Source organism: Scatophagus argus, chromosome 5, assembly GCF_020382885.2.
Source record: "Scatophagus argus isolate fScaArg1 chromosome 5, fScaArg1.pri, whole genome shotgun sequence".
Classification (NCBI taxonomy): Eukaryota; Metazoa; Chordata; class Actinopteri; family Scatophagidae; genus Scatophagus; species Scatophagus argus.
The window spans coordinates 19,268,184-19,293,246 of record NC_058497.1 but is presented as its reverse complement, the minus strand read 5'-3'; the positions used below and the strand labels follow the sequence as shown (position 1 = coordinate 19,293,246).

The following is a 25,063-nucleotide window of genomic DNA, read 5'->3' as shown; positions in this document are numbered from 1 at the left end:
TAAAAATGAGGGAATTGTTACATTAAAAATTCACTATGAATTTCATGTTGTAAACATGTAATCAAAATACTCTTTGTGGGCAGCAGACTACGTGCTGCCCGTAGCTGAGGACACATTTCCAAGTAACCAATGAAAGTTCGATTTTTCAATTTGCTGCACAGCTTCCGTGACAGTATCTTCCTTTCAGCGTGGAGTTAAACTCTAATTAATTTTGCCTCAAATTAATGCGTTCACTTGGTTGTTCTACTTCTTCCAATCCTGTCCCAAACCACATCTCATTATGTTCCACTATTTTTCATTTCTTACCATTGGCAACAAGGTAGCAAGCAGAAAAACAAAAAAGAAAAAAAAAAAAGCCAATTAGTCTGAGCCCCTGTGATTTTGCCACTCTTGCTAACAATTCCAATTCCCATTAATTATTCATTTTGAGGTCACTTTGAGAGTCGTCCCCGCCAAAAGGGCCTGAAAGAGAGTAAGTGTTGCGGTGAGATCTGATCGTTTGTGTTGATGCTTTTGTGTTTCAAATACCTCGACTTAACAGGTGTGACCTATAAGTATAATGTTCCATATAAGGTTGAAATCTATGATCGGTTGTCTCGCCTCACATGAGACCGTAATATTTTCAATATGTAGGTACAAATTGCTGGGTGTGGAAGTAAAGCCCCTGTCTGTCTGAAGAATGTGTTTATGTCTGTATACCAGGTGCTGTTTGGATATTATTTTTCTGTGACCTTTGTTACTTGCTCAGTCTGTTCTGCGTTCAAAATGAAATGGTGGCAGTCATCCCGCAGTCTCGGCAAGAGACAGCGGACCAGACAGAACGCACCTTTGGCTCATTGTTCGTATGCCTGTCTCCTTACAACAAGGCCTTGTTTATCGTCGTGACTGGAGATATTCTGGGGTTCTGTGAGTGTTTACTGGACTGCAGGGGTTGAGTATGCTGAGCTGTGGGGTCACAGGACTGGTGCTGAGAGGTCACAGCTTTAATGTTCTGACATACTCTTCAGGGAATAGTGTTTTCTTTGCCCAGCATAAGCCTAAACACAAAAGCTAACAAACACAGACAAACACACACACACACACACTCCATAGACATGTCTTATTAATCATAAGACAAAGACGAGGGAGAGAACTGGGATGCACACAGCAGGACTGAGCCTGACTGCAGGCTGAGGGAGCAGACCTGGCTGTGAATCAGCACCAATCCAGACAGATGTTACTGACTTGTTGCTTCTCCAGACAGGACACTAATTTGCACAAATAGGGATGGAAGAAATCCAGCTACTTATAAGATTATTCAGATTTTTCTTGGACGTGATCTTTGGAATAATTTTGACAAATCAAGGCTCATTTGGATTTATTTTTAAGTTCTTTTTCTAATCAGCGAGATTTGGTATGACCTCTTTTTAGATTATAATAAACATTTGATATATCGGTGTGGGTTTATATCGGAGACAGATGGAAAGTTGCTCTTGAAAGCGGCCAGAACATTTCTAATTTCTCATGTTCCTTGTTTTAAATGCAATTAAACTTCCTTTTACTTGTGACTGTATTGGCTGCACTTCAGCTTCAAGTCTGCAGTTTGTTTTCTACTTTACACAGACCTTTGGCTGCATCCACACTACTACATTTTCGTTTTAAAATGCATAAATTTCGCTACATTTGAGCCTCGTGTCTACTTTACTCAAGAGTTTTAGAACCCCTAAAATGGAGACCCAGTCTCAGTTTGACAACTCTGTGGTTGCATTTTAGTCAGGATGGACAGAAAGTGGACACTCTGGAAGAAAAACAAACTCTACAGGCTGGTCAACTTAATATAGATAAAGGATTACAGGCGTTTCTGGCCCTGGTGTCTATGTTAGCAGCTGTCCTGCAATTAAATTCTGCGTTTTCTAAAGCCTTCACTCCCTACATGTGCATGATGCAAGCTATACCCATGTCCAGCTGAGTTATCAGTCAGCCTTGCTTGGTCCTCAGAGCTATCTTTTATAGGGACTTTTCCCTATATTTTGACATCTGCAATGCTTGTCATTTTCCTGCCACGTCAACTTTTTCGGCACAGAAGTATTTGTGAAGACACAGGTACCGAAATCCACTACACCTTCCAGGCTGGATCACACAGTAATCAAGGATCCAATCTGACAGAGGGTTTTTTTGCAAAGCTGCATATTGTCTGGTGTGACAGAAACTGTAGTGACATGACCAAACGCTGAAGGGAACAACTCGCCATCTTCCTGCAGTCAGCACATTTTCCACTTAAAAGATGACCTTTGCGTTACATTGTCAAGATGTGCAACAAACATCACAGGTCAAAACGCTGAACGTGTTAAAGCACAGCTGTTGCATCATCAACATCGACAAGCAAACCGCCGCTATGAGTGGCAATGTGAGTCAAGTTTCCCTGCAAGTTGCGCTTTTTACAGTCAAAACAGTTATTTAACACAACAGATTGGTGTCAGCAGAAACAAAACAACTTCATAGTACAAACTGTTTTGTTTCTCACATATGTGATCATAATATCACATTATGTGGGCCACGATGAGTAGATGAGTAGTGTATGGAGAGAGAAAACTGAGGCCTCTTAGTTCTATAGAAGTGCCTGCACCTGCTAGGTGGGAGGCAGGGAGCTGAAGAGGGCTCATGCAAACACCGATGTAACAACAATGGTGTGAATGTCCAACAGCGAGGGAGAGAGACAGTGCGCGTGCGTACGTGCGTGCATGTGTGTGTGTGTGTCTATACACACCTGCAGCCAGATCGCCCCAGCTGCTCCCACACAGTGCCAAGAGCTATTCCGATCAGCAGGATAATAATGTCGTCATCACATGGTTTCATAAGCTGAGGTGCTCCATGCAGAGATGAGAAACTGACTAAATGTATGCATTCCAACAAACAGTTGCAAACCAGTGCTGTGTGTGTGTGTGTGTGTGTGTGTGTGTGTGTGTGTGTGTGTGTGTGTGTGCGCCTTCTTTTCACTGTCACTTCATGTAGCTTGTGCAGTGTGGAGACATCGAGACAAGGATGATTCTTACATCATAAACAAGGTGTGAAATTTTGAATTAACACTGTTAGCTGAAACGCTCTTCCTTTTAGGAAGGGGAGGGGGCACTGACAGGGTTTCTTTTCAGCTTCTCCGCATTAAGTAAGAATTTTTGTTTTCCTTTACTTCCTTTGACCTTATATCACCTTCCAATCTTTTATTTTCTTTTCATGGAGGAATCATTAACTTTCACCCACCCAGATACAAATGTTACTATGACTACTACAAAACAGCACACCTCTAAAGCTGCAACACAAGTACTTCAAGCATTATCTTGTGCTTTTCGCAAGAAAAAAAAGAGCTAAAAAGGAAACTGTAAATCCCATAAATGTCTTGTCTGCCATGTCTTATATTTGTTTAGCATTTTAAGATGTTCTGTATAAAGATATTCAGACTGAGCAGTAGAGTGCGTCAGCCTGTGCAGTGTTGGTAAAACAGAGATTAGATTTGATCTCCTGAGGTAGATAATCCAGTTTTAGTCTTAAACAATTGATTCTAAATGAGAGAAAAAAAACTTATAACAGAGAATAGAACAACAAAAAAAATGGCTGATTTTAAGGCATAATGTTAGACCGGACATCCGGACAGTATATAACCATGTCAAAACATAAAAGAATTTTAGGGCACTGCCTTGACTCCATAATCTCTTGTCACGTGACAACTTCATCTCAACAGTTAACAAGCACGTTTTCGTGTTTCGGTGCTTGCTTGATTGAACGTGAGTTAATAAATGTCTGCTTTTTCCTTGAAACGTAGAATAGCCTCATCCGCACTGGTCCATGGAAATGGGCATTAGTCTTCAGGGTCAATGGGCTCTTCATGTCAATGACACCATCTCAGGCACACATATATTCCCCCAGACATCATTAAAGCCAACTTTATCTCCCTTTCCCTCCCTGCCCATCTGCCCTCCTCCTGTTTCACTCTACTGTTTTACCCTCTTGTCGTTTCAACAACTACTTTTTCATTGCTAACAATGTCATTGTGTCTATTAACTTCCCTTTGACCACTGTAGTAAAAGACTCTCCCGCTGCAACACAATCTGTGATTGTGTTTAGAAAGACATCCAGTTTAATACCTCTGACATGCATGCAAACATCGACTTTACACCTCTTTTGGCACATCTTTGTCTCTCAAAGAGAAAGTCTTACATTCCCCAGAGAGTGCAAGATGAATACGTAAAGAGATGTAAGCAGAGTAAACAACACAGCTTGCCAAATACAGCCACATAAAACATGTCAAAACATGCTACACAGACTACGTGGCCAGGTTTTAGTCTGTTGTAACGATGCAGGGAAGCTGGGTTGAAAGTTAAACTGTCAGATGGGCTGACTGACTGATAAGCAGCTACAGGAGGGCTTTGTATGTGTAGAGGCTCCAGAGGATGCTGTACACTTGGCTACCTAACTAACAGCTACTGTTAACCTCCCCATCCATCAGTGGAGAGAGCAGCCGTGACACAAAAAACCTGCTTCTTCCATTAGAGCCCTGACAGAGCCTAATGCCTGTCCTCGCGCTCTCTCTTTGGCCCTGTATCTCTCCCTTACAATAATGAAGTCCTCTGCCTCCTTCTGCTCCTATGAAGTGAGCAACTAAACAAGTCTTTAATAATACTGGGGGGGGGGGTTGTTGTTGTTTTTTGTTTTTTTTTTACCTTCTCCTCAGTGCCTCTTTGTTTTCCCTTGATGAGCTCGTCTTTGAGGGACGGGGGAACTCACGTTGGCAATAGTGTGAATTAGCACACAGACACATAGGGATGAAAGACCAGCTCTTATTATGGCCTAAACGCATGAGCACACTTCTGGGAATAGAGATGTGAAAATGAGCTCCACACACCAAGTGCTGTCTTTTCTGGGCTGTTGTTTTGCTCTTTTAAATAATTGACAAGGCTGTGCTTGTGAAGACAGGGACAAATCTGCCGAGTTAATGTCGCAGCCAGAGGAGTTTTAGCACCAAAAGCTATCAATCCCCCCTACGTAGAATTGTTACCGCCATGGCAGTTCATAAATCTTATGTAACCCCAGCTCAGCTATATAACAAGTCAATATTACGCCAGCATGTTCTGTTTATTGTTTTGCTGGAGAGCTGGCAGCGGATGACATCTGCTATATTTACCCTCTAGATTACATTCCATTTCCAAACAACACTTTAACGTCAGGCAGGTCTCTGCATTGGGGCTAGGGACATATTAGCGTGATTGCTGAGGGCAAACTGTAGGCTGTTCCAAGCCATCTGGGGAATAAAGAAACTTGTTTTTGTAAGTGTTGGAGCTGTCAGTGGTACACATAGCTGAGACAGTGATCTTATACTGGGTGTTGGGGCAGAGTCGTGGCAGTGTTCACTGTCAGACTGTGGCATCTCTGTGTTCTCCGGACTCTCATGGGAGCTGAGCAGTGTGTGATTGAGGCCTTGACTGGGAACAGCAGCTACGAGACGCAGCATACACGGTAGTGACTATCTATTAGCCTGACAGCTTTTTTTTTTCTTTGCTTCTTTTCTCTTTATTTCTGACTGCAGGCAAGGCAAGATGCAGCCTTCTCTTCAAGGTCCCTTGCCAACCACAGCAGATGGGTGGAAACCTCTCTTCAGAATAAAAACAGCTCTGAGCTTTCCCCTTTTGCTCACCATTAAATTCCCAACAAAAACCCCACTCCTGTACAGCCAAGGCAAGAAAAACCATGTCCAACTGGGTTTTCATTCAGCCTGGCCTGACTCTACCCTCAGACCACACTGTTGTGACATCTATCCCTTTGTTGTTCCAAAATGAGGGCCAAGAAGATGACAAAATACTTGGAGAGTTGTCTGCTTTCCAAGCACTTTCTTCTTAAACAGAAAGGAACCTGGATTTTAACCTGAGCAACATGCAAAGGAAAGCGCTTTGTACTGAATCCCCCAAGGATTGAGGTGATGGGAATGTAAATCGACCAGCTACTGGTTTCACGGATCCTCGCTATTCTTTACTCCTCCATCTTAAAGCACGGTCTCTCTCTGACCACACTTCTTGCGTGGATTATGAAGGCTAGGGATAAGATGCGTCACAATACCAAGATACTTGAGACAGTCTTTCTGCATGCACCAAGTCTCACCATGAGATCAGCAAGGGTTCTGTAATCTTTCACACAAAGTTCTGGATTAATTAACAGACTTATCTCTGACACACAAAACAGCACATTGCACCTGTATTGTGAGTTTGATGCCCAGTGTTTATGATGCAAGGTCTGAAGGACTGAAGAGCAGTGCTCGCGAGAGAAGCAAAACAGAAAAATGTCAAGGACTACACTGCCATTCAAGGCAGTGAAATACATAACAAGGGAGTGTGAGAGAGCTCTTTTCTGTGACAGAAATAAATTTCAATTTGATGAAGGTAGGGTGAGAACTGAGAGGGACATCTTTGTTTCACGCAGATGTGGAAAAAATAGAGGGTAAATTGAAACTAGTAATTCCAGTCCATTCTTATCCCCATTGTACAATCCTTAATAAGGTCAAAACATGGTTCTGCTGCTGTAAATGAGCGAATTTAAGACCATTCTAAGACAATTGTGAGGGATTTGCATATAAAAAGATGTGTGATTGTGGAAAAGACCTTGGCCTATATTCTGTAATTACTACAACTCCATCTGTCTCTCAGTTCTTCCTTTTAAATAATACTCATCCATTCTCCTCTTCAACTTTTGGATTCTAAAGTAAATCCTCTTGTCCTCCTCCAACCATTACAGGAGACAACATCTGGCGCCAGTCTGTATCTCTAGTTTCACTCTTGAAATATTCAATACAATTAAATCATGTTACTTTCATGGAATAGTTGAAAATACAACAATCCTTCTGAAATTAGACCATTGTAAAGTTTAAGTTAACTTTGTTTCAACTTTGTGGTTTTTCCTGATCTGAACCAAAGCCCAACAAGATTGTGATAACGCCCCACAATTAGCCTAATCACCCTGCCATCAGTTAGAGTGGGACTGAGATTTAAGTGGTTGTAATATCACAGGCCCCAGCGTGCATTAACATCACAGGGCAAATTTAATCCTAACAGGCTGCAGCAATTACCTGAGCCATGCCAGTGCGTAAAAGTCAGTCTGAGATGACAGACGTGTGAGCACAGATAACATTTGCCAGAACACAGACACGGCAGATATTACAAGCACTAAGCTCAGATGTGACTGTGACAGTAGCCTGTCTCATTAAAGCCAGAGACGAGGAGGCCGACTCTCTTTGAGCTGTGGGGCAGGAGGTGAGGGAAGCAACAGAACCAAAGAAAGGAGACATGATCATGTTGTTCCTTTTTCCTCATCACATTACAGTGTTTTAATTTCAGTCAGCAGTCAAAGCAGCAACTTTCATCTGGAGGTATCTTTAAACCTGTGCACTGTGGAGGCTGGATTAGCCATTGTTTTCATGTCAATCATCTTAAAATGAATGAGTTCTGACTGTGACATGGATGGAGTGTGACATTAATCAGAGGCATAATAAACAAGAGGAATCAATGCCAGGAGTCCCATCAGTTCAGACTTTAAGTCACACGGGAGAGGACACGTCCCAGTGTGTGTATACCCAATGCACGCCTGTGCATGTGAGCACACATACAAACCAAATAACTAAATGCATCCATTTATTTACTTGATGGCAAGGAGCACGAATGTACATGACAGACGCTCCATTCTCCCCTTTTTCTTCGCCTCTGCTCTATCTTGCGATGATGTGCCACTCCATCTTGGGGACTTGCTAACTCTCAATGCCAAAAAGGGCAGATGCCCAGGTGCTGGTGTGGCTGAATTGCTGTCCTCAGCACACAAAAGCAATGTCACCTGGGGAGGACAGCTCAGGAAAGGGAAGAGCTGTCAGAGTAACAGGAGAGCACCTGGGATTACTGTCATCATTCTCCTGAACCGTCTCCCTCTGCCGCTCCTCTGCATCCCTCCTGTCTTCTAAGATCCATGGCATTCTCATTGACATTGACCTTTAAACTCCAATTAGCCACTTAATCAGAAATTAATTATTAATATTAGAAAAACCAACAGGGCTTAGGTTGTTTGTCTCTTTCACCTCATTATCATCTGCTAATGACCATCCTTGCATCTCATTTCCACAACAAAGGCTGAGGAGACGGTTTTTGCACAAGAATAAGGTGATTTTTTTTTTCCTTTTAAAGGGCAAAGAGATGGGCCGATTTTCTCATGCATGTTCTGTAATTTTCACCTCTGACTCCTCTTCCAAGTCGGAATGTCCCGTGGATTTAATCATTCACATGTCTCTTCAGACTGCATTACTAAAAGGGTCTTCAGCTGCATAAGAGCATCACCGCATCCACTTCTGAACTCAGAGCCCTCATGCCCTAATTCAGTGTGAAATGGTTGACAGGGAAGTGTGAAAATGGCTTCCAGAAAAAAAAACACACAAAAAAAACCCACAACAACTGTTCATGGCAAAAAAGTGAAACGCACACCAGTCTGTGCTGTCTTCTCCACACACACACACACACACTTGTTAATTATTTGTCATCTTCTGTTAGGTGTCACGTGGTGAAACCGTGCCAGGGGCTCCCACTGAAACACTCCTGAGTATTGGCCACTAAATAAATGGCTTTTGGATTTGAACAGTCTCCACTGGCTAAATAACATGCTTGGAATGCACTGACAGAGCCGGAGGTGCATCGTGTGGCACTATAATAAATGTGACTCAGCTATCCAATAATTGGTAATGTTCCTCTGTCAATTACTCTTGACACTGTGTTTTCTGGGCTGGATCTACAGACTACCAATGGGTCAATTTGTTAAAGTTTTTGGTTGCTCTATCACATCAGAGGTTATGCTTTTGCATTTCGTTTCCATGCATGACGCTGATTCTTAAAACAGGAGAAGAGCAGAAATTCTAAAAATTTCCGTTTTGAAACAAGTGTCAGACGGGAGTAGAAATGTTGTCCTCTTCTCAGATTTGCTTTCTATTTTTCAGGTGGCTTAAAAAGATTTAAGGGATCAGTTTGAGGTTTATATTTTTGCTCCACTCCACATTATCCTCTTCACTCCTCTTCAAACACCCTCTCCTCCAAACTCTAAGTCGTCAGTCCACACTGCCTCTCACCCGCACAGAAACACAAGCCGGGCTGAAAAGTACAACAATGCAGAGTTGACAAGGAGTGATAGCAGAAGGCTGACACTGTGAGAGGATTAGGAAGATGATAATATGAGCAGGAAATCTATTCTCTTTAAATAGAACCCTCTCTGGGCCTTGACGATGGCTGAAAGTTTGAAACATATTACAGTGACAGATGGGCATTTATTGCTCTTCTGTAAATTCATATTGTCGTATCAAATCGCTTGCATGGTGTTTGCTTCAGGGCGCCGCCTGCATCTCCTCCTCAGGAAAAGCTTCTGCTTCTCCTCTAGTAACAAAGAGAGGCCTTTTATTTTTATGACTTCAGCATTTTGCTTGATGATCATGAAAATGGCACTTGATGTCTGTGAGTCATATCATCCTTTAGTTAAAAAAATCTCCCTGAGAGGAGCCCCTCAATGTCAGTGGTTATTAGACATTGTGGAGAGCAGCGCTGGAGATGTGTTGGCTGAAGAGCCGCTCTGACACCACAGACAAGCAGCCATGAGACGAGCAGAGCTGGAAAGCTGAAGAGCAGAGGACGCAGGTGCTTCCCTTGTGCTGCATTCAATTGCGCTAAACTCATTAATGGCAAATCCTCCAACCCTGTCTGCTAGAAATGAAAACAACACGAGCAGTGTGCTGCTTTGAAGACAACGCTTGTTAATGGGTTTGCTTTACAAAATATGATTTCTAAATGTTACAGGATTTCATGATCACTACAAGTAATTATCTCGGCAGACTGTCATTCACTGGAGATGGAAGATTAAGGAACAGACTGCTGTGTTTTAGATGATATGTGTATGACAGGGTGATCAAAATTTCTATTAATTAGCAGTCAGGCAACTACTGATGCGTCCGTCAGTGGGCACAAACATGGCGCTTGCTTGTTCTGCATTGTTCATTCAATCGTTCATTTTTCCCTCTGAGTGGAATTCCATTAAAAATTGCTCATCACGTTGAATTCAACACAAAATGCATTTCCAAATTAGTATTATCTCGCAAGTCTGACACAAAAAGAAAGCCTTGCAGTATGTGTGTGTGTGTATGTTTGATTGTGCATGTGTGCGAGCCCTTCAGAGTCACATTTAACTTGGATTTATGGTTGATGGCGGATTAGTTTAAACTTCAAGTAGAAGGGTTGAGGAAAGGAATGTAGTGCTGATGCTTGAAGCTGCTTATCACTGGTTTTGCATGTTTTAGCCTGCTAAGTGCAAATTATGTGTGTATGTTACATTACAGCTTGATAAGTGACTCATGCATGCTGACCTGAAACAATTACATTCTGTTGTAGGGTATTATTTGTGTTATTCTAATCAATTAATTGCATTTTCATCATTTTACATTTCACATTTATTCCATATTAACTTTTTGATCTTCTATGTTCTCTTTATATCTACAGTGTATCCTCTTACACGGGCCCAAAAGCCTCTAAAGGCTGAAGGAAGGAAAATATACTATATAGGCAAAAGTATTGGGACACCTGACCATCACACCAACAGGGACTTTAATGATATTGCATCCTAAATACACAGACAGCTTTTCAGCTCTAACAGCTTCCACTCCTGTAGGAAGGCTTTTCACAAGATTCTGGAGTGTTTCTGTGGGAATGTTTGCCCATTCATGCAGTAGAGCATTTGTGAGGTGTGTTGGACAAAAAGGCCCGGCTCTGAGTCTCTGTTCCACCCAAAGGTGATCAAAGGTGGTCGATGGGGTTGATGTCAGGGCTCTGTGTGGGCCAGTCAAGTTCACACCAAACTCATCCAATCATGTCTTTATGGAGCTTTGCTTTGTGCACTGGGGCACAGTCATGCTGGAATAGAAAAGGGCCTTCAACAAACTGTTGCCACAAAGTTGGAAGCATAGCATTGTCCAAAATGTCTTGGTATGCTGAAGCATTAAGATTTTCCTTCACTGGCAGTAAGGAGCCGAGTCCAACCCCTGAAGAACAGCTCCATAAAGAGGATACTTTTGTCTATAGAGTGGACCTTAACATCTAGTAATCCTCAGTTCTGCATCTCCAGGCCATGTTATTGCAACACTGTGACTATGACGCGGAATCTGTCCATTGTCTGATTGATTTCGGACCTGTGGTCAGGAAGCCTTCCAAGCAAAGTCAAACGTAGCAGAACTGCAGAGCTTGACAGGCTTTGAGTGTCTTCTCAGCTCCCACACATCAATTTCAGTTCATGTCACTACAATATGAGGATCTATGTGTCAAGACTCACTTCATCACAACGCAGGTACATTTGGTTGCCTGCATTTGCATTTGCCTGCTGTTACAGGTTACGCTGTCTCTGTGTTGTGAACATGGACGCAGCAAGAGACGGTTTTGTTTTGCCTTTTAAAAAGTTGCTTTGAAAGATCTAAATGCTTGTGTGCACACTGACAAGTTTTTAACGCACCAACAAAAATGATTGTACTGAAAAGATTATAGTAGTCACATGCAATATAACTGTGCAGCAGTGACATAAGGGATTTAAAAAAATACAGATTAATTCATGTTGTGATATCGTCAAGCATGTTTCAAGTATTTGCAAATCGATTTTCATGCTTTTCTGAAATGAATAAAACACAGTGGCTGCCCATGGGAGTGAGAAAGCCTATGACATTCAGGTCAGCAACACATTTATAGTTAATGTACTAAAAAATGCAAAACTAATAGAGTCACCAGAGCATCCTCATGATGACAGAAGCACAAGGATGCGTTCATGTGTCCATCTTTTTGTTTGTTGAGCATTATCACAAGCATTTTTTTTCAACAAGTATGTGAGTTACATACCTGCCTGTGATGTTGACCTGTGACCTGTGCTCATCTGCATGGATCATGTGCCTAACACTATGCAATCCAAAAGGTGGCATAAAGAGAAAAAACACAAACAAAAAAAAAGCTCAAGACGAGCCTTCTCCTATAATCCTGAACAACATGTAGCTGCAATTACAGCACGTCACAGAATGGTATATTTATTGGACCTCTCATCCTTTCCATCTCAGAGCCGTTCTGACAGATCATCCCTTGTGCCCACTCTATGGCTGACTGGTTTTTATTTATTTCATTATTTTTTTAGAAAGAAGAAGAATTGTGAACGCCAGACATCAAGATGGACAGAAAAGCCAAGACAGAAATGGAACGACGTGTGTGCTTGTGTGGTCACATAAATGTACACATGTACCCAGACAGGCTCAGTCTCACTCACTCACTCACACACACACACAGTTATTCTATAAGCCATACAAAAAAGACACACACACACACTCGCAGAAGCAGAATACTGTTCAAACAAAGGTATGGCCACTATGTTGTCTCACCTGCTCATGTTTTGCATGTCTAGACATTATTTGTGAATGCTATATGTACATGACCATACCTTGTTGCAGCAGCGATCGACCTGTGTAAGCTGATGAAGAGATCCGCAGCTCGACACTGTCAGCCCAAGTGTGAACCCAAAGGCCATCATAAAATGTACGTATGCACCTCATTTACATGGTAATTAGTGGCGCAGCTAACCACAATGTAAAGTCAACCTGAGAGGTGCTGCCACTGTGTGTCAGCTAAGGCGCTTTCCTTCGATGTGTTTGTGAATGGTGGATCTGTCACAGTAAATGCTGTGCCTGATGAATCAGCCAGGCTGTCTAGAATGTGTTATTTTAGGTGCAAAAAAATTCAAATTCACCACAGAACTTCTGCACTGTTCCTGCCAACACTGACGCATCCCTGCCTCACTATTGTAGACTGAGACATGCTGGCAACACAGAGCAATTTCGGCACACTGGTGAAAACTGCGCCTTGAAGTCGTTTGTCTTGAATTAAGTGATTTTTCTGTCCACCACTGTGCGGTGGTAAGACAGCTGATTCACGTGCAAAAACCTTGAACATGGCAGGGATAGAGCATCACCCAAATGCCAATCACCTCCGGTTTCAGCTCTCCATTTAACCCGCAACACTGATGGAAAATGAATGTGTGCTGTGGGAAATCGTCTCCTTGAAGATCTGCTGTTGATAATGATACATTATCAAGAGTAATAGCATTTACCAGCATGTCCATTAGTTTGACACAAAAGTGAGACAGACATGTTTGCTCGTACATTGAACAACAAGGAGCTTCCTCTGGAAAGCACACTTCTGCCAAAAAACAATCCAGGCGTATCACTTCTCATAAATGATAAGGAGATCAGCTATGAGAAGCTGTCAGGGAGTCGGTTTAGACCGCCTTCCCTCACAGCTGTTACAGCTATAAGCACCCATCACCATGTGTGTTTTATCTCGACTGTTGGAACACCAATAATCGATCTGATGGCAGCAAGAAAAACATGTTGTTTTTTTCTCTGTCCCCGAGGCACACGGCAGAAACACACACTCTGAACAGATGTTTTGTTCACAAGGCAGACTAATCAAGCACGTGTCTGTGTTTTTAGGATTTTTTTAAACACTTAACTAGCACTACTCCTTCTTTTGATAAATATAAACCGCATACAATAACACAAGAAAAGAGCAGGCTGGCTCCAACTCATGACAAAGTGCTAATGCAGTGGTTCATAAAGTGGGGTCTGGGGACCTCCAAAGGGTCCCGGGGGGGCTCCAGGGGGCCCAGCAAAATGAGGAACAGTTTAATCTCACTATTATTTCACCCCCTCGACAATACCACAATGGGACCACGTATTACTGTAATCTGTCCTCACTAGAGATTTTACTCTCCCTGCTGTAGTCAGACATCCAGTGTAGACAGTTACGGCAATTGAAGCCTAGAAATAAAGCAAAGGGTTCCTTTGGACAACAGATAAGAGCCTGTAGGCTTATGGGTATCTATCTGGGGTGTCGTGATATTAAAACTTTGAGGAGCTCTCGCCTTTCATATGAGGTGCTTAAGGTCCCGGGTGTTCATATAGTGGGTACCCAGCGGAGAATAACCTTGTGAACTGCGGTTTGATCCATCACATCTAGGTGTACTGACACACAGCAAATAATAATGCTTCAGCAGGGTGCAGTGCTCGGAGAGATAGCCTTGTGACCCGGGTACAACTCATAAACTGCAGTGCGGCATCAGCTGTATTAATACCACAATGTCGTCCCCACGTTTCCTTACACAGATGAATATTTAATTCCCAGAAACCTTCAGTGCGCCTTGTGCAAATTAAAGATGCGCTTCAAATGGCGCATCGTCTGTAACAACACATCCGCGGGGCAACGTGGTGCATTATGAATGTGTCACATTTAACGTTGAACATCCGTTTCGTAAATGTACGAAAAGAAGCAACTCTGGATTCATACACAAGAACGGAGCAGAATTCTCCTTATTGGCTGCACACAGGCTGATAATAAAGTACAAATACGCTGAAATTAGGTAGAATGGGGAAGGGGACCGCGTGATTAATCTGGGGGCGAAAGTTGAGACCTACTCACCCCTTCTGAACATCTTGTAGGCCTAGGTGTATTTCGTCTTCTGTCCTCGGAGAATCATCTATTCTTATATTCCAGACTTAAAAACTTGCGCGCTTTTTCTTTTAGTTTTGAAGTTGATCCGGAGCCTCCGAGGTTCGTCGTGTGAATGTCAGTTGTCGCTCCTCGGGATTTTCTGGCGATCCACTGTGCTGAGTTGCACCGCAAACTGCCGTGGATGTGATGAACTCTGACAACAAACAATTATCTCCTTTTCCACAAAGTCTGGCAGACCTCAGTCGGACCTGGAAGATTAAGCGGCAGTCGTTGGCGAAGCAGACGCGCTAAAATCATCCCCTCAGTCCGAGACGGTGATAACTCCAGTGTGTGTGGCGAGCACAAACGCACAGTTAGTCCGATGCAACCTCTGATAGCCAACTGCCTCTGGGCGCAAATGACCGTAAAGGCTGCAAATCAGTTCTGGGGGCAAGTCGACGGTGAACACAAGCGCTGCACAAATAACACAGATATTTAGGCTGAATTCGAGTGGCCAATCTAAAATTCTCCTCTCGGTGTTTCAGAGCCGTTCAAATCGCATCACATTCGTTAAAATCTCTAATTAACATAAGTTATTTGGATTCACATTCCGCCTCTGATGTCGGATTATAAACGCAGACTCCTGAAATCCTCCTTAATAATGTAGACTTTGATGCCTTCGGTTTCCTTAAAATCCCTCCCTTTTCAGCTCTCCTCTCCACTCGTAATTGTCACATTTCTGTGATCCTGCCTGTGAAGATCTCTCTGCTTTGCACCTATGGATCAGAGCTCGCTGATGCGCTCAAGGAGGGAGAAAGTATGTTGTACAGTCTCAGCCCCTCCACCGGGCAGTATCCTGCTCCATCACCCCCCCTCCTTCACTGCCTCTGTCCCTGTCTACGCCAGCCGGAGACACACTGCTCCCTGACACCAGAGGTCTTCATAACGGGTCTGATGTGACACAACGGGACAACACTTACATGTAACAACAATATATTGATCAGCAGAGCAAAAACATCAGGGGAGGTTTGGGATGTTCCTCATTGTGCAGAAGGAGAAAGCTCTCCTAAAAATATTCTGATTTGCTGATCAAATAGCTTCCACCCACAGCTATATATTATAGATAATGGGCTAATGTATGAGATTTCTGAGTCTCTCTCTCTCACACACACACACACTACTGCAATGTACTGCAAATAATAAGCATCATGCATAAGGCTATTTCAAATAAATAAATAAAATTGTTTTGAGTTTGATTAAATGTAATTTTCTTCATGTATTTGAACTGATTCAGAATTTTATTTTAGAAATGAACGTAAACCCCTTTGAAACTGCCCAGTTGCTTTTGGTGATTTTTTTTATTTATTCTGTTTTACTTTCATTTATTTTTGTCATATTTTACATGTTGTAGGCTAATTTTTTTTTACTCTTATCTTTATCTTATTTAAAATGTCGCTCGGTGTAAAACTTGGGCTACACAATATTTTTTTTATGTTTTATTAATTTTATGTCAGACTTTACGTTAATTTGACATTTAAATTTACTGCATTTACCTGGAAGCCTATATAAGCCTAAGTGCTTTGAAACCACTTCTGTGTAATTGGCCCGTGGAACATCTAATCATAATGTGATTTTATTCTTAGCACTACGCACAGTGGACAGAGTGAAACACAGGCCTGCCTTTAATGGACTGCTGGAGTCTATGATGTGTTCACGGTCCTGTCCCGTTCGGTGACATCGGTTGCATCGGTGTTCGACTTCTCTCGACTCACCTCTTCACTCGATTGGTTTCGCCTTTCTGTTCCTCACATGTGTCATGTCTATGTTTGAAAAACATGGCAGCGCCCTCGAGTGAAGTGCAGATTGTTCCTGCCAAAAAACCCACAGGTAAATATTAGCATCGAGTGCGAGAATATAACTTAATAGACAGAGAAATAGAGAACCTCTGTGAGTACTTTACTGGCTTCGACGAGCTGTAGATGCATTGAGACTCGGCTGCTTTCAGCACAACATCACAGCAGTTTGGGTTATGTTGTTCAGTTCATGTGACTATGTTGGGTAGAAAGTTACATGTGAACACATTTGTTTGGCTAATGGTTGGCAACAAATCAGCGTCCTTGTGTTGACTCACCAGACGTCACGACAAATATGATATCGATGTGTTCATCGATCAGGCTGACAGATCAATTATAGTTCAGGAAAGGTGGTTTAATAGGAGATCATCCTTTTTTTTGTCTGAGTTTTGATTTATGACAACACAGGATCAGTGTCTACTCAGGGTCCATCGGAAAATCGTCTGGTTACACAAATACGATTTACCGCTGAACGCAACATCTTAAATGCTGGATTCACGCTTTATTTAATTGAATTGCGGTCTTTGTTTATACTTTATTGGCGGCATTGTTTTAAAAAAAAAAACAAACAAACGAAAAAAAACTTGTGGACAATTTATCATTTCCCACCGATGAAGAAACAGGAAGCTGCATGCTGCGACAGGGAAACATTTCCTGTAGATGCTAACGGTGTTTACCTGGCAAAAAACCTCTTCTGTTTTTGGCGACCATACAGTGTTTCCCCCTCAATACGACAGTGCATAACGATATATGAACTGAATGGGGAAATTTTCCACTATGAATTTGCACGACTTCACTGTTTTGGTCCACTGGGTTTTTAACAGTGTTAAGACAAACCCAAAATAAGCCAAGAAACTGTTGTGGGTGTACATGTCAAACAGTAATGTTGCACTAGTATCTCCTCACCTGCAGTCAGCTCGATTAGATAACACATTTTCAGGCCCTTTCCTGCTGTGTGTGCCTCGTAGATGTAGGCCACAAGAACCTTGCATCATCTCTCTCCATACAAGCCAACTAAGACCTGTAGTTTCCTGCAATAAGCTTATGCTAAAGACTTCTCCTTAAGATTGTGTTTAGTTGTAATGAGAGCTTTTGCACTAACAGCACTTGTTTGACTGCATTGTTTTGTTTCTTTGTATTTAATTTTGCTTTCAAATATTCTGCTTTTGTTTTTAACATTTATGATTCATATTTGTAATTTACATGGCTGCATATGTTACGACTGCAGGGCGTGACTTTTTTGGGGGGGCAATAAATAATCCTACAAATGAAACAAGGAGCCTGCCAAGTCAAATGGACAGTCAAAGTAAAGTGATGCTCAGCCCAGTCCCAGTAAACACATAAAATGTTCATATTCATTCACCACAGTCCCCGTGGTAGAAAATTAATAAAACGATGTGTGTATCCTGCTTAATCACGACTCAGGACCAAGACAGATCACTGTGTTCTGACATGTGAGGAGGTTCAGACAGTTCAGTTATCGAGACGCCCCAAGGTCCTCTAATCTTCACAGCTTGTAAAGAGAGCAAAAACCTTGAAGTGTCTTGATTTTTTTTTTTTTTTTTTTATTTTTAAGATCTGCTTGCTGGAGAGTCGACTAGATAGCTAAGAAGAACAGCATGACCTTCTTTGCTGCGTTGTTTTCTTGAGAATGTTTAGCATATTGGAAATGTTTTGGTTTCTTTGTTTGTCAGAACATAGTCTGTCCTCAAAGTACAATTTTATTCACCCGTCCCCAAAATGAGAGTGTAGACTGTGATCAGAATAATTCTGCATGTACTTGAGAACAAGCGGAGATACGTCACGTTCTCACTCCGCCGGTAATATCTCTCTCAGCTTTGCTTTCCCATTGTGGCTGGCAGTAGCGTGACTGAAAACAGACAATGTTACAAGGACAAGTTGTGGTCCTGTCTAATTCCAACAGTCTCGTGCCTCCCAAAAGTTGGCCTATTGGTGAAGAAATTGGAGACATATTTGGACAGTTTGTGTGTGAAAAGAGACTTTAATGAGCTGAATTGTCCGCCTCCACACCCAGACTGTAGAACATGTCTGAAACCAGCATTAGTCTGGCTTCATGTGGTGCAGTTGCAGCCTGTACAGATGTGCTCCTGCTGAATAACCTTTTATCTCACTGTGACCTTTTGCGTGATGGTCTTCTACATGTCTGTAGTATGTATGCAGAGTTAGATCTGTTAGATATGGAATCCCTGCTTGAGCCGGTGTTCATAGATTTGCTAACAGATCGATCATTTGACTTTCTCTTCAGTCCGAGGACCACGTCGGGTAGCCAATCAAATTCCAGATGAGATCCTGCAGGACCCGGAGTTACAGGAGGCGATCAAAGCCCTGCCTGCAAATTACAACTTTGAGATCCACAAGACGGTTTGGCGAGTGAGACAAGCAAATTCTAAGAGAGGTGAGCTTTGCTCTTTCTAAATACACTTGATTCATGTTTAGGAACAGAGACAGTCACTGTAGTTAGCTCTTAATGGAAAACAATGACAGGTTTCAAATGATAGAAGTACAGCTGTAGAAAAGGTTTTATTGTAAAATTAAAACAGTCTGGGATCGCTTCACTCTGTGCTTGTGCCAGGGGGTTTTAAATTTCACAGCCGACTTGAATTAAGTTGAATTGGAAAAGACGCAGGATGAAGTTACTTGGACTTGAAGAATCTACAACAAATAGTGTGCATTTACATAAGAGGAGAACTTCCAGTTGATAGTCATAGCCGACACTGACAGCCATACGCTATGTCCCAACGTCCCAGATGTTGCCTTAGACTTTCTCACTGTCTGTCATTTTGATTATCAGGGTTGTAAATATTCTGTCAAAATATATTATTACTCATCATTTTTTTTTAAAGATGTAGACACAAAACATATATATATATATATATATATATATACATAACAAACAAATTGTGCCTTTATGAGGGCATGGAGAGAAAAAAAAATGTCCAGAGACACAGACTCTGTGATCACTTTTCATGTCAACGCCACACAAAACAGGTGAATGATTTTTTTTTTCTGTGGTGACAGAAAACCACTAAAAACATAGGCAAATATGAACAATCCCATTTGACATAATTAGGCAAGGTTAGGTTAAAATATGATCAAAACGTGGAATTGCTGATCTTGCAAGCCCTCACTTCACCAGGAGGAGCCCCTTCTGTAGCAGGGGCTCGGCCACACCTCTCTGACCCGTCACGGCTGCACTCCAAGGCCTCCAGACTGTAGCTCTTCATCCCGCTGTCAGAAGCGTATGGTGTCGATGCCAATTTGTTTTTCATAGATTAAGTTACTTCTGAGATGTTCAGATGCTCTACAGTTGGTTTTTGACAGTGTTGCGTGTGAACTGCTAAATGTTATGGTAAACTGCCCTCGGTGTCCAAATCTGTCAGTAAAGATTTTTTGGTTTTGTTTAAAAAATGCTTATAATAATAATAATCAATAAGAAATGCAAAATATTTGGTTGTTCGTGATGGAATCTCTTTGTGGCCGGTGGAAACCCTACGTTAATAAACATATCAACACGTGAGTGATTTGAGGGAGACTTCAGAAAATGTTATCCTTTATTTGGATGTGAGGGCAGAAACGCAAGGACAGGTCATGAGTTTGTGTTACAGTGTCAGCCTCTAGCCTAAGTCCTTCACTTAAGTAAATGTCAAAATGTGTAGACGTTCAGTTGTTCCTGCCTTGGGAGGAAATATGCAGATGGAGTGCCAAGAGGACTGAATCATGATGTCCCTGAAGGGAGCGTGTGGTTTACCACAGCCTGCTGGCTTTGCTTTGCTTTTTGTGTGTGTGTGTGTGTGTGTGTGTGAATTTTATTTATTTATTTATTTTTCATCAGAGCTTGCCATCTCTCTCTGAGCTCAGAGAGCATATCTCACCTTATCACCCCTGTCTCCCTCTCTGTTCCTCTTTGTGTCCATCTGTTTCTTTGTCAGCCTTTGAACTGCTCGAGTCTCATGTGTTGTGCTTTCAAAATTGAGGACTGAGAAACAAGCAGAAGAATTTGATTTTAGCTGCCCGGCTTCCTTTTCAGGATTTATAAATAGTCAAAAGTTTTGTGTTGTTCTGCATAGTTTTCTCATTTTGATCTAATTGTGTGTTGTTTTGATGTAATCTGATGTGCGTCTCTGCCTCCACCAGAGAAGCTTAGTTGTCTGAGTTTTTCTTACCGCTGCTGGCCGTCTGCTGCCTTGATAACCATCGCACATTTAGTTAAGATGAAGAAAAGTGAACAAAAGTTTAATTAGCTGATAATAACAAGCTGACATGAGTCTGGTGTTTTCTTCATTGAGAAATTGATATTGTTTTGTTTACAAGTGATGTCTGCAAACGAAATTCAGACCAACGTCAGGCTGGCCATTCATAAATAAGATGGAAGCAGTATGTGTATTTATCCACATGTTGGTGAAAATATGGCTAATACCCCATGTTTGTTAACAAGAGGATAGTTTTGTGTACATTGCATCAAAATTTCACGTGTTTCCAGACATTTGCCCTTGGTGATAAAGTTATATACTCATAACATTGTTTATATACTCATGATATGGTTTCCTGTGTTGGCATATTAGCTGATTTTCATTTATTTTTATTATATAAAACACCCTCCCATATAAATATGGATGGGTTCATTTTTCTATAGCCATTACAATGTGTAATCAATAATTAAAACTTACTTCATAATGATAAGTTTAAGACCGAAAAAGTTGTCTGTTTCCAAAACAGCTGATGCATCAATCAGTTTAAACCACCCTGTGTGTTTGAGTTAAGTTAAGTTTGAGTTTTGGCCCTTGGCGTTTAAATGGTTAATGGCTGTTTTTTTTCTTTCTTTTTCTTTTCAACTTGAGATCACGCACAGTTTGGCTGTTCTTGAATCTCAGTTCATTGTTACCATTTTATCATGGCCTTCTCTCACAACAGTTGTTCAGCCTTGTGCATAACTGCTGAATCCCATCTGGATAAACTGAGAAATTAGACAAGACATCGAGATGAAGATACGGCCTTGAATGTCTTAGGGGACCTTGAATTCATGAAAGTGTTTCCCTGCTGGGTTCATGAAATGCCTGGGGAGTTGTTCTGTTTTGCATGTTCTGTCTTTTCACAACTTAACTACAGACAATTGAAAGATTAGCAAAGATGACAGTTTCTCTTTAGATGTTTCCTTGAGCTTCAAGACAGAAAAAGTAACGTGGAATATTTAGTTCCTGCTTGTAGTTTCTGCTGTTTTTTTGGTTTTTTTGTTCTCATGGTGCAGTTACTTTTATGAAGAGTTGGTGTGTGGGAGAATAAGGGGAAAGTAGTTATCATAATAATGTTGTAATCAGTTTTGCACTGAGGATTGCTTCAATGCCGTATAATACGTCCAACTAAGCCACAGATGGTCCACCCCACTAAACAGAACAGTCCAACAAGTCCAGATCAACAAAACATGAAGTTTAGTCCATGACTTTTGACTCGTGTTTCTCCCCAGTTATTCAGTGATCCATTTCTGAGTCGTTTCCTTGCACAGCTCCCAGCCTCAGAATCACTGTTTTCTTTCATCCCTGAATACAAAACGACTCCCTGGTAAGCAGTTCAAGATGGTCTTTTTCTCCTCTGTGTGAACAGAGTGTTCTTTTATAGAAAACATGACAGTAGTGAGAGTGCTGGCTGCCAGTGTAAAGTTCAAGGCAGACTGTCGTCAGTAGTGTCCATGCACTGGATATGCACATGTGGATGTAGGAGGCGTTTGAAAAGAATAGAGTTTTGTTTCCAGCATGTCCAAATTCTAGTTTATTTGTGTGAACATAAGTAGGCTAATAAGTTGGATTTTAAAAAGTAATTAAATTATTTCAGAGGTTATTGTTTGCTTGGATATTTAACTTGACACTGCAAACTGTGGGCTTCAGAATGAATGAAATTAAACAGAACCATGACCATGTTGGAGAACACACAGGGCAGATGTGCTTTGTCGCCTGCATGCCAGTTTGTATTGTAGTTGTTCGCCTCATTCATCATATCAAACCTCAGATGTGAGATGCACTCACACTCATAATCTGCAGCAGGTTAAACTTTGTATGTAAACTGCGGCCTCCTTTTTTAATATTCTGGCTAATCCCTTGGCTTTGTCTGTTCAGGCCGCCTTTCAGGCCGCCGTTCACTGATAAATTGGTCGTTCCAGCTCTCATGTCCTGTCTTTGATAATTAATGATCATCCCATGTGTAGCTTTATTGTTACCTGCCTTTTTGGTACAATAGATATGTCATGTAGCAGCATCACTAGATGACAGGTGATTGACAGTTCATGTAAGCCAAAACCTGAGCTGTTAAATTATTTTTACTGTGTGCATGATTTCAGTGCTCCATCATTCTGGGGGAGCAGCTCCTCATTCTTGCGTGCAAACTCAAACGTGCATTCAAAACAGCCAGTCTCCCCTCCAGCATGTGACTCACCTTTCGCCGAGGGCAGCAGATGGAGGAAGCTCTTTGCTTCTGTCAGCTGTGGCAGAGGTGTGCTCTGAAACCTTTCTCTGTTAATAAACTTGGCCTTTTCCAGGTAATGACCTGTCTCTCACTGTCTGCATGAGCGCTTGGCGATCCCTTAACCTTTCATCAGTAAGAAATGCTCGCACTCCTCCTCTTTGTGCCGCTCCATCTATCACTCCATCTCATGACCATCCTCCCTCAACCTCCCTGGCCTTTTGTCTGTCCCAGCTTTTATTCTTTAATGCTGTCTGGCACCAAAGTCTTGAAATCATTTCAAGCCAAGTCATCTGAAAACGTCGCGTGTGTTGAATTTAGTGCCTTCGAATTGTTAGTGTCCACTGAGACGTTGATGGATTTATTGAAGTAAGGTGTGACGGAGTTTGACTGGGAGAAAATGTCATGGTTGATTGAAGCAAAGCCTTTGTCTCCAGGTGCTCTGTCCACGTTTCTGAGCGGGTGGCTCGGACTTTACATTGAACCAGTCGCCGCCCTCTGAACCGACGTTTGTGATCATTTAAAATCTGCATGAAACATAAATAGTTTGAAAAAGGGTGACAGGAAGGCTGAGATGCTGATACAGTTTAGTCCAATGTGATACTAAACATCAGACAGCAAACCAGTACACAGCAGAACCCCTTTATTTCACACAATTACAAGCAAACAAAAACATATTCTTACTCGGTTAAAATCAGCTAAAAGTCAGCATTGCAGTTTTGGGGAAAAAATATATATTAAAACCGGAGTCTGCATTCAATTCGATGTGATTTGAAACACATTTATTTGCTCTCAACTAATCAACATCATCGAATGTTCATATTTTAGCCTTCTACACCAAGAAAATTTTATCTGCATTGAAAACAAGAAGTTTAGTTTGCATCTTTTTTTCCTCACAATATGTTAAATGAACGTTAAATAAATCTTTTGTTGTTGTGAAAAATATTTTCTTGATATAAATGGCCAGTTATCTTGAAGCAGCTTAAAGGATGTTCATATTTCTCCTAATCTTTTGTTCTTTTAAACTTGATATTGAAACTGCGCCAGAAAACTGAAACGTCCTACATTTATCAAACTCTCTAAAAGCGTATTTGTAAATGGACTGTATTCATACAGGACTTTTCTAGTCTACAGGTCTCTCAAACTGCTTCATTCACCCAGTCACGCACATTCAGTCATGCACTGGTGGCAGAAGTTACCATGCGAGTCGCCACCCACTCATCAGGAACAACCACATGAACACTCGCACACAGATGGATCGTCAGTTTACAGAATATTAACTGCAAAGTTTACGTCATTTATCAAGCAGAATTTCTGAACATTTCTGGTTCCAGCTTTTCTCTGTTCCGTCTCACTGAATATGGAGTCTCTTTGGGTTTTAGGGTGTTTATCATATGAAACAAGAAAATTAACTTTAAATAAACTTTTTTTTTTTTAACCATTTTCCCTCCTCTCTCTCCTACTTCTCTTTTCCTTTTAATCCACTTCATGCTCTGATTCCTGCTCTGTTATTCCTCTGGGGGTTTGACTTGTCATCATCAATATCTTAGTAGTCTGTGATACCGAGGTGTCATTATGTTTAATAGATGATGAGGTGGCAGGATTAATGTATACTCAATCATGGATTATTCAGGATCTTTAATGCAAAAACCACACTTCTTATCTCTGAAGAAATTCCCAAATGACATTCAGATTTTCCTCTGCTTTGAATTCCAAGAAAACATGACGATGTTGTCTTGAAAGCGTGGTTTAAAAGTTGAGAGGAGGAAGCTAAAACATTTTGATTGCCACTGAAGCCTGTGAAGAAATGTTTAGCCGTGTAACACTCACACAATTACTTTTATTGATTGAAATGTAAAATCAAAGCAGTTTAACTCAAGTCAGTTAAAAAAAATGACTTGAAATCAAAATAACAAATTGAATGACTTTAATAGAAAAGCTTGTTTATCAGGAAATACAGGACATCACCAAGAGTATCTCAGAAGACGTAGCTGAGCCACAAAGAGGACTATAGATCACTATAGAGTGATCTATAATCTTCAAAGCTAAACTAAAAAAGAATGCAATGTTACATTTACATCTTGTTTTCAGAAGCTTTTTCATTGTAGCTAATTTATTTCAAATCCCCTGCACACATATTGGTGGTGAGCTCACCCTTATTATTGAAACACTAAATATGCAATCCTTAATGCAATA

General features: G+C 41.4%; 2 protein-coding genes across 3 annotated transcripts in view; one reads left to right on the top strand and one right to left on the bottom strand.

Annotated features, from left to right (window-relative positions):
• The window catches only part of rtn4rl1b (reticulon 4 receptor-like 1b), a 131,749-nt gene extending 116,384 nt beyond the window's left edge, over positions 1 to 15,365 (bottom strand). The window contains exon 1 of the mRNA XM_046389453.1: positions 14,532 to 15,365. Coding sequence (XP_046245409.1) covers positions 14,532 to 14,544 — 13 coding nt within the window. The 5' untranslated portion in view covers positions 14,545 to 15,365. The remainder of the gene's footprint in view (positions 1 to 14,531) is intronic.
• A 910-nt stretch (positions 15,366 to 16,275) lies between these two features.
• The window catches only part of dph1 (diphthamide biosynthesis 1), a 51,819-nt gene continuing 43,031 nt past the window's right edge, over positions 16,276 to 25,063 (top strand). For both annotated transcript variants that reach the window (XR_006843394.1, XM_046389452.1), the window contains exons 1-2: positions 16,276 to 16,430; positions 18,663 to 18,812. Coding sequence is in view for 1 of the 2 variants with exons in the window: in XM_046389452.1 (XP_046245408.1) it covers positions 16,379 to 16,430; positions 18,663 to 18,812 (202 nt within the window). In the remaining variant the exon portion in view is untranslated. The remainder of the gene's footprint in view (positions 16,431 to 18,662; positions 18,813 to 25,063) is intronic.